Raw genomic sequence first — 11,636 nt, forward strand, 5'->3', positions numbered from 1 at the left:
CCTTCCACACTTTAGGTATCTTCCATGCAACCTCAGAAGTTCTTTTCGTATCTCCTCAAAGGTCCTCGAAGGTCACCCACACCTACTTAATGCGTGAGCCAGCTCATTCAGTAGGGTGTCACTACTGATGAGTTCTTCCCAAGGAACTAATATGTTGTCAACCCTGAAATCAGCGGCTAAACTCAAAAGACATTCGGACATACCAGTGTGAAAACTGCGATCAAAAGGATATCCGTACATCTTGACGAGACTATGAGACTACGCTACAATGCTTACCAATGTTAGTGCCGAGGGTGTTTTATAGGTTGAGAACACAAAGAAAGGCGGGAACTCGGTAGCAGGAACATATGGCGGGAGATACTGGCGGGAACTAGAGAGTGGGAAAATATGGCGGGAATTACAGAGCGGGAACGAGCAAAGCGGGAAAATTTTGCGGGAACGAGCAAAGCGGGAAATGGCGGGAGGTGGCGTCCCGTGACATAAACGGGGATCAGACGGGGCAAGAATAGAGGCATGCACCAGTCGGCCCACAGCTAACCAATTAGGCCAATCAGCCAGCAGCAAGCCGATAGGGCCTCAGTCGGCCTGCTGTGGGCCGACTAGGTCCAGTCGGCCAGCAGCGGGCCGACGGTGTATTATTTTTGAAAGTTATTTATCAGGCATGATATTTATGCAAATTAATAAAAAATGTATTATTTAAAAAAATTAGCGCAGATCTGTATGCATATTGAATGGTGAGATATTAGGGGAGGTAGCCGCGGGTGCTCCTATGTATTTTCGCCTAAAACGTCTTACATTAATTTACAAAGGAAGTATAATGAATAAATAGTAGGTGTAAGACTTTAAGAGAATAATCGAATTATCAGATTGCAAACGTACAATCGATGTTTTCTTATCCCAAGTCCTCGCTTGCGCAACATGTGAGAATGAAAATAGTACTACACGAATTAAACAATAACATGTGAGAACATAGTAGTGTCAAAATTGTGTATTCTTCTTGTGCATACAACTTAAGAATAATAAAATATGCATTACTGCTAAGTCCAAATTGAAAGAGAATCTTCTGCAGTTCAAACCAAGACATCGCTAAACGGGTGACTTCAAAGGATAGTCAAGAGGATAAGATTGAAACCATAAAAAATGATATATTCAACACCAGATCGTTCAACAAAAATTAAGATCGAAGATGAAAATGATTCAAAAAGCCCACTAGGGTACTTGCTGCTACAAATTAGTCATCCACCATGCTGACACTAGCACTCGCAGTCAAGCATTGCTCTCGTCCACTTGAAGATGATGTGACAGCCCAACGATCACCTCCAACCTGGCAGCCATCTGCATTGCCCCACGGCGGTGAGCGACGAATGCCGCCGCCTTGAAGAAAATGAAGCCGACGAGGGAGATGACAAAAATCCCCACAGTAACATACTCGAAGATCTCCAAAGCCTTCTCAATCTTCTCCTTTACGTAATTCTTGAGGGCTTTCTTCGGTTGTGGAGGCGGAGAGGTCAAGGAAGAAGGAGGCTCCTAGTACAGTGGAGAGGTCGAGGAAGGAGGCTTCTGGGGCAGCTGCAGGTATGTCCCATGGCTTGATGGCGGAGGCGCTACTGCATCAGTACAGTAATGGTGTGTCCCGTCGCTCGATGGAGGAGACTCCTCATGCACAAAACCAATATTGCACGAATTAGGCAATAACCTCTGAGAACGTAGTAGTTTCATAATCATGTATTCTGAGTTTGTGAGAATGATATTATGGGGCTGGATAGGGGGGCATTCCCCCCCCCCCCCTCCCGCACTTCACCACGTTATATTTATTCAGTACTCCTTCCATTCCACAATGTAGTGTGTATAGAATTTTGGGAGAGTCAAACTTTATTAACTTTGACCAAGTTTATAGACAAAAACATATACATCTAGAACACCAAATACATATCATTAGATACATCACAAGATATATTTTTGTAATATATATATATATATATATATATATATATATATATATATATTTGGTATTGTATATATAAATATTTTCCTCTATAAACTTAGTCAAAGTTTGACTTTTTAGAAAATTTATATGCACTACATTATAGAACAGGGAGAGTATTTGTTTATGGTTGAGTACATGTATCCAGGGACAAAGCACTCTCTACGCTACTTGCAACTAAAAATAAAATAGTTACCATGCAAAAAAGCTACAAATAAAATCATCCACCAAGCCACTAGCACTGATCCACTGAACTGATGCAAAATCTCTGTTACTTTATTCTCCAAACACCAGCAGGCGAGCCTGTTCCTCACCAACCTGAACATTGTCAGGCGTGTGACCAATGATCACCTCCAAGTGCTCCCTTGTCTCCAGTCCCCCACGGTGGCGAGCCAAGAAGGCTACCTCCTTGAAAAAGTAGAATCTGAGGAGGGAGGTCATCAAAACCCCCCACAGTGGTCCACCAGAAGATTTCGAAACCCTTCACAATCTTCTCCATGGTGTAATCCTTGGGAGGCTCCTAGTATAGTGGAGAGTCGATGTAGAAGGAGGCTTCTAGGATGGCTGCAGGTGTGTCCCATCGCTCGATGGAGGAGGCGCCATGGACGTACCGATAGAGGGCGGGTTAGAGCCCAAAAGGCTGTGATGGTCGAGCATGGGTGAGGTGTGTCGCTCGATGGAGGAGGCTACTGATGCACAAAATTAGTATAGCACGAATTGGACAATAACATATGAGAATGTAGTAGTTTCATACTTGTGTATTCCGAATTTGTGAGAATGATATTATGGGGCTGGATAGGGGGGCATTGCCCCCCCCCCCCACACACACACACACACACTTCACCACGCTATATTTATTCAGTATTCGTTATCCAAGGACAAAGCACTCGCTATGCTACTTGCAACTACAAATAAAATCGTCCACCAAGCTTGACAACACTGATCCACTGATCTGATGCGAAATCGGCTGACATATCCTGATGCAAAATTTGGCTGATAGATCCACCTAACTGATGTGAAATCTCTGTTCCTCTGGTCTCCAGACACTAGCAGACAAGTATGTCTCTCGTCCACATGAACACTGCCAGACAGTGGCCGTCGATTACCTCCAACTGCGCCCTGTCTCTAGTGCCCCACGATGCAGTGGCGGAACCAAGGGTCTTCCCTGGACTTCCATGGAATACCAAAGAATTGCTGATTCAGGGGTCTTCCCTACATATTTGTTGCCATATTGCTATTGTATTGCACAAATGAATACCAAGCAAGAAATTCCTGGCTCCGCCACTGCTACGACGACGACCCAAGAAGGCCGCCACCTTGAAGAAGCAGAACCCGAGTAGGGAGATCATCAAGATCCCCACAGTGGTCCACCAGAAGATCTCGAAACCCTTCACATCCTTCTCCATGGCATAACCCTTGGCGGGTTTTTTCGGATGTGGAGGCGGAGGGCTTGAGGAAGCTGCAGCAGGCTCGTGGCATTGGTGCAACTATGGACGCGAAGAGCTCGATGTAGGAACAGCAGCAAGGTGCAACAGTGGAGGCTCGCGGCTGGGTGAGAGGGGGGGGTGCTCTATGTTCCCCTGTTCACGTGGCTATCTCCCACAGCGAACGGTCGCTCGAAGTTGAGGTCGTAGAGAACGTGCGCTAAGATTTGTGCGCCCAAATCCAACAGCTCCAGGTCTGTTCGCTGGAAAAACGTTCCCATGAACGTCCGCGCAATAACATTTGTGATAGTAGTTATATGGGCTGGGCCGAGCCGGGCTATCCGCGACCCTGCCCTCTTTCCCTCCCCGCCGCCGCCTCCTCTCCTCGCTCCGCCGCCGCCTCTCCAAACTGCTCGATGGACCAGACGCCGCAGCGCCGCCGCCGGAGACGCGCCGAGGTCGCCCCCTCCGATGGCGCTCCGGACGCGGCGGAGTACAGCCTCGACGAGCCGACCTTGGCGGAGAAGCTCGCGGCCATGAGCCCGCTCGCCGAGGCGGCAGGTGGCGCCGCCGGGGAGTCGCTGCCCGTGGTGCCCCCCAGCGCGGACTCCGTCCACGTCCTGCTCAGGCAGGCCCTGCAGGCCGACGACCGCGCCGCGCTGCTGGGCTGCCTGTACAACAGAGACGGCAAGGTATCTGAGCTTCTCTGGCCTCTCTGACTCCTCATCTGTGGCATGGTGCAATAGTATCTTGATAGCTGGTGGCATCATCGTCAGTGAAGCATAGGTTACAGTTTTGTTCATAGGATCCGAGTCTCGAGTTCGCCGCGCAAATTAGGAAGGGATGTTTGTGCAACTTGTCAGCCTCCCATGGCCAATCACTCCTGGCTTGGTCCAAAGTTCAGGAAGGCAGCTAGTTTGAGTTTCTGCTCATTGAAATTCGAGCTGTGTGTTTGGTTGGTTGGGTTGTATATTATTGCACATGTGCAATGAGTTCCATGAGTGCTGACACGGGTTCATCGCGCAAATTAGGACGGAATGGTTGTACAACTCCCAATGGCCAATCACTCTTGGCTTAGTCACACATTTAGGAAGGCAGTCAGGTTTAGTTTCAGCTAGATGGAAACTGAGCGTGTTTTATTTTGGTTGTATTGTATGTTACCCATTTACAACGAATTCCACGAAGTTAAGACGGCAAAGTTATGACCAGAACCGCTAATACTGTCCCAACCCCAAAATGAAATTACCCCCAGCACCGCCACGGCCTTGGTTTGATTAGCCCGTTAATCTCCTTGTGACAACCTGCTCGTTATTAAGCAGCTGTTATGTACTACTATTGAAATTTGTGAAACTCTGAATATCAGTTGTTCTTTATTCAATTAGGTCATCAAATCTGATAGTTCCTAACTCAATGTGTTGTCTTACATGCAGGTTATCGTGAAGTCGGTATCACTCCTGACGCCAGCAGACGCTGTGAAGCTCCTCAAATCATTGGTATCGCTTATGCAATCTAGGTATGATAATGCTTCTAAGGTCCTCTTTCAATTTAGCACTAAAATGGCTGGGACGTTATGTTGCGTGTGTTCCGTGAACATGAAAGCTTCTAAATTCAGTTAAACTTTTGCGTTGACCGTTTGACTGGGTTAACATGAGCCACTGAAAGTCTCAAACATTGTTTCTGCTTGTGTACCCTCATATTTTGCATAGAGGTTTCATAACTGGTCTGCTTTTCGTTTTCGCCTTGGCAGGGGTTCAGTACTGGTTTGCTTGCTCCCATGGCTTCAAGCTCTGCTTAGCCGACACATGAGCAGCATAGTATCTCAGGATTCTTCTCTGCTGCTGCTCAACTCGCTTTATCAGGTGAGTATTTTGTTTCAAATTAACAGCCGTAGAGATGTACTAATATGAAGTACAATTAATAACAGTTCTTATTTCTGGACTGTAATGTTACTTGGTGCACGCATTTTCAGCTGATTGACGCAAGAACATCGACCTTCGCATCGTCGCTCAAACTGTCTACCTGCCTGGATTATCATTTCAGCGAGGTAGGTTCTCTCCTGTCTACCTGTATTGCAACCTCGTGCATGCATGTGTGTAATTCAAGCATGTATGTTCCAGATCTGCGATGATGAATCCGATGAAGAAGAGGGAGGCCCTCCGCTTATCTACGAGGACGTGGATTCTGATGAGGAAGATTCTGAAGATGATGATGCTATGGAAACCGAGGACAAGGGGACTGATGAGGAAGATTCCGAGGTCGACGACGCCATGGAGACAGAGAGAAAGGGGACTGACAAGGAAGAGTCTGAAGTTGATGATGAGTGAAAGAGATCACAGCATTTGAACTCTGATTTTCTAGTAACTGTACTGTAACTGATCGAGACACAGCTGCGTTTGCAGTTCTATTTTGTTGTGTCATAAACAAAAAAAAATTGATCATGGGAAAAAATCCTCAAATTTGTGTTGGTTATCATATCAGGAATCAAGACTGCCATTCCAGCTAATCATATTTGCTTTGTGATAACAGATTCATCATCAGTCAGTTTAGATGGCATATACCAAACAAAAAATTTGATGAATTGATACCATAAACATATTGGGTAACAGAATAGGTATACCCACATCAACATTCATTCATAAACCAATTTGTAGAGTTGAACATTCATGAGGTACACAAATTCCATCAAGCATGCTACCAAAATATGTAAACGAGATGGCAGAAACAGCCTGCTGAATTCTAGCTAAATAAAAAAAAGAACAAGTATTTAACGAAAACCCAAGTAAAAAGGGAAAAGACTCCTGTTTCCTGAAACATAACAAGAGCACATCTTCAGCAATATACAGGACACAAACTCAGCCTCCTCTCCACACGTATATTTTTCACGAATGAACATTCTCCACCGGTATCACTTCCCAGAATCCAGAACGATCGAGTTTTCATACACATAAACCACTAGATCCTTTGGAGGTTTCGGGCCAAAAATTAGGAAGAAACATGCCCCTGTCCACATCGACGTGAACTCACGTTTGTGGCGGCATGTTTGCATAGAGGAATGTGTAGAAGAGTCCCACCTCGGGCATGCTTCGGATGGTCTGGATGTGCTTGTTCTTGCTTGGTTCCTCGAGCAGCATTGAGCTCAGTTGAGCCACTCTAGCCAAGAGCTTCGCCAAGGGCAATCCTGATGGAGGAAGCGCGGCTCCAACCTGTGCACGCAAGTCCTCTATCACCAAATCAGCTACCTTCCTCAATGACATGTCCATGATATTTCTGAAATCGTCGCTGCAAACACAGGGTGCCAATAGGATGATGTGAGATACTCATTGAGTTTCTTCCAAAGAAAAATGCAGATGCCAACAGAGTTAGACAATAGATGTGTTCTCGACGACAAACGTGGAAAATTACTATCCTGTAAGCAAATATCACAACTCGACTATAACAATCAAATATGTCTGTTCTTGTTTTGCATGGAGCTAACGGACTCAAATCGTGTCAACAACAGTTTAAGTTATAAGAAAATGAGATTATTCAATACATACACAGACACTCTAAAAAACCCAACATTAATACCAGACTGTTTCTACTAATAAACTGGAACACAAATTTTGAATAAGGTCAGTTTCTTGCTGGTCATGGCGCCGTTTAGCAATTCAGATTCTTAATGATAACCATGGATTAACTATCATCTACAGTAAGCAAGTGCCACAACTCCACTATAACAATCAAACATGTTTATTTTCTCGTTTTGCAATAGAGGTAATGGCCTACAAAACATGTCAACAACAGTTTATGCTATAAGAAAAATGAGGTCATTCAATACAAAACCAGATACTAGCATGCACCAAATTTTATACCACACAGTTTTGCATTATCACTGGAGCACAAATTTTGAATGAAGGTTATCTTTTGCCGGTTAGGACTCAGAATTGCCTGTTATCAATTCAAATTATTCCCTCTGTTTTCCTTTGGTTCTCAAACAACATATTTAAATGGGTAGTAGCTAAATCAGTAAAAACAATAGCTCAAAACAACATAGCAGTCACAGAGCTACAATACTAGCACCCAGCAATACGGAATGGTACAGCTGGCAACCAGCTATTTTTTGTTGTATCTGCTCCAGATATGAACATGATATAAATCAATCCCAAATCCCAAAATAGAGTACTGTTATTGATCCAGTAGTAACCTCTTCATAAGAACGATGCATCACGTATGAGTATGTTACTGACAATTTTTTTTTACTGCAGCACCACCTGGCATTAACATTTCCCCTTTTTTCATTTCATCAATATTAAAAAACTCAAACACACTAGTTGCTTATGTATGAAACGACATATGGTATATGGATTACAGTTCTTGAAAAGATAATTATTGAAAGAAAATGTAATGATGGGTAGCCATATGAAAGATCTAAGACAATAGACACATTGTGGAGCAAAGTACAGTATTACTAAACCCTGCATATATTATGAATTTACAATACATATTCTGCATTACCTTGCCAACACTATGCGTGTCTCAGTCATTAGTTGGTCAAGCTTTCCAACATCCATTAGAAGAGATGAGTCATCAAAGCCGCTGCTGGACACAGCCATCAACTGTGCATACCGATTGGCGCTTTCAGGTACAAGGAAATTTATCCATGAGTTGCCTTCACACATACTCATGAACTGCTCCGATATCTGTAACATCGTTTGTAATACTTGGTCCATGCTCATAGGGTCTTTTAGTTGCTTCCTGCACATTTTTTCCATGGTAGTATCAGTACGGGAAACACACATGTTATAAAGTATGATGTAATTTAAGCTAAATGAGAAAGTATACACTTGGCAAAACATAACTGCTATAATAAAATAATTTCATCATGTAAAGGTGCAACAATAATCTAAAGGATCCCTACTCTAAATGATAAAATAAGTATTCTCTTGATGAATCAGAACTCTGCCATAAAGGGATTTTTTCTTGTAAAAGTGCGACAATAATTTCCCTAGGGCCCTTTAAATTTTATTTGTCTCTGCTCATTGGATGCTGAACATGCTGTTGAATATGATAATTTACTGACATGTTGGTGACAGAATAATCATGCGGATAGGGGAAGAAATATTTACTCTTTCAAGATTTCTGTTGCAGCATGTTGCATTTGCCTGATCAATGCAGTGATACCATATGTTGCAAGGTAGTCAGCAGTTCCAAGAAAGTCCTTATGTCCATTCCCGCTAAAAGTATCAGATTCCGCCTACACAGAAGCGGGATATTTCAAAGTCAGGTAGCAGAGCATGGTCTCAAGGGAAGTCACAATTGTTTGTAGCATAATTCAATTATACAAGTGTCGCATGATAAATGATCAATACGAGAGAAAAAACAAAGAAAGCAGCGATAACTTAATGTATGTAGGGGAATCACTCACGAATAGAAGGGAGCGAAAATTACCTGCAATTGAGCACCATCTGTACCACGAGCAAAGTCCAAGTAGAGATGTCTGCCTAATATGGTGACCTGGACTCTAACATATAAGCTCAGCAATGTCATGGCCCACATTGAAGACACTGTCCTTGTGAAACCTAGGGGGTAGAGAAGAAGTAACAACAGTTAAATGACATGGACCAGCCTAATGTTTTGACATCACAGATGAGATGGAGAAGAAGAAAATAAACAGGCCATGAATGAGGATGAGATAAACCACAGAATCATCATACTCAGAATTTTGATCTTCTCCCAGGTCTCGTACTTGTCCTCTGGCGTCAGCTCTCCCTTCCCTTGCAGCAGCCTCTCGGTCAGGTGTGAAATATCCAGTTCCTCCATTACCCGCGAACGTAGGTAGTGCATAGCAAACGGCAGTGTGGTTGTATCCGAGATCCTCTGCACCTTCTGAAAATGGGCTTCCAACCTAACAGAGAGTAGCACAGAACGGTCATGAAGGAGTCTATGATACTACTACATGAATTTCAACATCTCACTAAATATGCAGCGCATCACGGAACTACTAGCCCATATAACCACGAAGACATAATAAACTCAATGGGCCAATTGTAGTTTGCTAGCGCTAACACGATATTGCCATAAGCAGTACATCGCAGGAAACCTATGAATCAATACATACATGCACATGAAACCTATGAATCAATTGTTGTTTGCCACCACTAAGACGGCATGGCTGCTGCTGTGGTCGCCAATTTAGAACATAGCCAGATACACACGTAAGCAAGAAAATGCAAGACAGAAAACAAATCTGGTGGTGGTTTGGGTTTGTGGGCTCACTGATTCTTGATGATCTCGTCGGCGGCGCGCTCCTCCTCGGCGCGCTGCTCGACCCGGACGAGCTGCTTCTGGTGCGCGTCGTAGAAGCGGTAGGCCGCGTAGCCGGCGCCGGCGACGCCCAGCGAGAGGAGCATCTTCCACCGGTGCCGCGCCCAGAAGGCCTTCCCGGGGGCGGAGCCTAGCTGGAACATGGCGGCCAGGGCGGGGCGGGGACGGGAGGTGGGAGGCGACGCGGGCGAAACCCTAGCCGCTTGCCGCGCGGGAGGGACGGCGGCGCTCGGGTTCGCGGTCAGGCGGGCACGCGTTGGGGGTGGCAGGCGGGCTGGGGCGAGCGAGGAGGAGGGCGGCGACGGCTGCGGGGAAGAGGAAGAGGAGTTCGGGCGGCCGGGCGGCGGGTGGGAGGAGATCCGCGCGTGGTGGCGGAGACGGGGGTCCGACTCCGATCGGTGACGTCACCGGTGGGGGATAAGGGGCGGCTGGGGGAAATCGTTGGATGTACTAAAAATGGTTCGAATACAAATCAAACGTTTCAGTTTGTATCTCTATAAACGAATACGAACGCAAATTCGAAAACGTATTTTCGTTTGTTGTTTTGCATCAACGTCTAGATATTAATCAATCAAATGTGATTGAAATGTCACGGTAAAATATACACTTTATTCGAGCATCTGTATGTAAGGCTAGTAGTTACTAGCAGTTGCCGGCTTCGCAGCTTGCTAGGGCTGGGGCACACATGCCTCCATGGGAATGACTTCTCATGCATCCTTGTTCTCGCCAAAGCAGAAGCACTGTAGCATATCCCCCACTACCTTGCCTTCCACCGCATAGACGGCATCGGCATATACGCCGACGTCATCATCAATGAAGTCTGGGACGTGGCACACACGCCAGGCTCACCCTCCTTCCCGCCAAACCCTAACCATAACTTTCCTCCGGAGAATGGAGATCGTGCCCCAACTCGTGGTCGGCGACGTGGGCATGCCAACCCGCACGCCACACGAGTGGTTCATGAGAGCATGGCTGACCGCGCGTTCCGCGCCTTTCAGTACCCGGGCTATGCCACCTTTGGTGATGCCATCGCCATGCTCAAGCTAGCTGCCAAACCTAGAATCTGCAAATACGACACCTTCGCCATTCCCACCATCCAAGAAATAGCACATGAGGATGACGGTCGTCTTTGCCTCGGGCCTGAGCTGATAGCTACCGAGGTTAGACGACCCCATGCTGAAGTGGCCTTTGATCCTGACACACTGAACTTTACCTTCTCTGTCAAGCTGAGTAACTGTCGGACCACCTCAGGGCTCGTGATCGTTGGGCCGGCAAATGACCAGAGCCACTTCATCTGCTTCGACCTCACGGTTGGCACTATCGAGCACCACATCTGTCGGTCCATCTTGTTCAAGCTCTGGCCAAAAACCATCCCAGGAGAAATCTGTTCCCGCACCCTACCTCTGCTACCAACTATCGAGTGCAAACACCCACCAAAGCCGTTTGTCCTCGGCTCTTTTTGATTCCAGATGTCGGGCCTCTCTTGTCGTTGGCAGGCAAGCCTCCTTTCCCAGCCACCAAGTCACCGCTGGCCCAGATTCGGGTACAGGCCCATCAAGTGCCCACTGCACGACCCATCTGCACACGACCCATCCGCCCTGTGCCTGGCCCCTTTGCCGGGCTACTCACGTCGGGCTTCCTTTCCCTTGTGGCCTGCACTGATATGCAGCACGGCACATGTGCTATCCTGCCTGTTGAGATAGCCACTAGATTCTGCTCCTGCATAGCACCACAGCCCGAGCCCTCCGCCGCCGACCGGAGGCAAGCCCCACCGACTCTACAGCTGCTACAGCCGACGGCTATCACCATCTCTGACGGCCTTTCTGTCGAGGAAGCGTCGCCGCAGCCGCCCACAGAGCAGCAGTTGCCCACCGAGCCGTCGGCCATGGGCGGGGGGCACCAGATGTGGCGGATCTGGCCCCGCA

The 11,636-nt window shown here is 46.5% G+C and overlaps 2 protein-coding genes across 2 annotated transcripts; one reads left to right on the forward strand and one right to left on the reverse strand.

Annotated features, from left to right (window-relative positions):
• Positions 1-3,738: 3,738 nt before the first annotated feature.
• LOC123101982 (WD repeat-containing protein 43) lies at positions 3,739-5,911 on the forward strand. The gene is made up of 5 exons (XM_044523233.1): positions 3,739-4,100; positions 4,839-4,921; positions 5,156-5,267; positions 5,378-5,452; positions 5,526-5,911. The coding sequence occupies exons 1-5, from the start codon at positions 3,825-3,827 to the stop codon at positions 5,730-5,732; spliced, it is 753 nt and encodes a 250-aa protein (XP_044379168.1). The 5' UTR covers positions 3,739-3,824; the 3' UTR covers positions 5,733-5,911.
• Positions 5,912-6,001: 90 nt separating this feature from the next.
• Positions 6,002-10,127, reverse strand: LOC123101981 (peroxisome biogenesis protein 3-2). The gene is made up of 6 exons (XM_044523232.1): positions 9,664-10,127; positions 9,102-9,292; positions 8,836-8,966; positions 8,514-8,641; positions 7,903-8,142; positions 6,002-6,687 (listed from the first exon to the last, which is right to left on the reverse strand). Exons 1-6 carry the CDS (start codon positions 9,852-9,854, stop codon positions 6,429-6,431), a joined length of 1,140 nt encoding a protein of 379 aa, XP_044379167.1. The 5' UTR covers positions 9,855-10,127; the 3' UTR covers positions 6,002-6,428.
• Between the last annotated feature and the right edge of the window lie 1,509 nt (positions 10,128-11,636).

Source organism: Triticum aestivum, chromosome 5A, assembly GCF_018294505.1.
Source record: "Triticum aestivum cultivar Chinese Spring chromosome 5A, IWGSC CS RefSeq v2.1, whole genome shotgun sequence".
Taxonomy (NCBI): Eukaryota; Viridiplantae; Streptophyta; class Magnoliopsida; order Poales; family Poaceae; genus Triticum; species Triticum aestivum.

What these genes read in the sequence shown, in the direction of transcription:
- LOC123101981 (XM_044523232.1), bottom strand. Translation starts at nt 9,854, where the DNA reads ATGTTCCAGCTAGGCTCCGCCCCCGGGAAGGCCTTCTGGGCGCGGCAC. An exon ending in GGAGAAGATCAAAATTCTGA is followed by an intron (nt 8,967 to 9,101) that starts GTATGATGATTC and finishes TCTACCCCCTAG; the next exon opens with GTTTCACAAGGACAGTGTCT. An exon ending in ACACGCATAGTGTTGGCAAG is followed by an intron (nt 6,688 to 7,902) that starts GTAATGCAGAAT and finishes CTGTGTTTGCAG; the next exon opens with CGACGATTTCAGAAATATCA.
- LOC123101982 (XM_044523233.1), top strand. Translation starts at nt 3,825, where the DNA reads ATGGACCAGACGCCGCAGCGCCGCCGCCGGAGACGCGCCGAGGTCGCC. An exon ending in TGCTCAACTCGCTTTATCAG is followed by an intron (nt 5,268 to 5,377) that starts GTGAGTATTTTG and finishes ACGCATTTTCAG; the next exon opens with CTGATTGACGCAAGAACATC. An exon ending in TGGATTATCATTTCAGCGAG is followed by an intron (nt 5,453 to 5,525) that starts GTAGGTTCTCTC and finishes TGTATGTTCCAG; the next exon opens with ATCTGCGATGATGAATCCGA.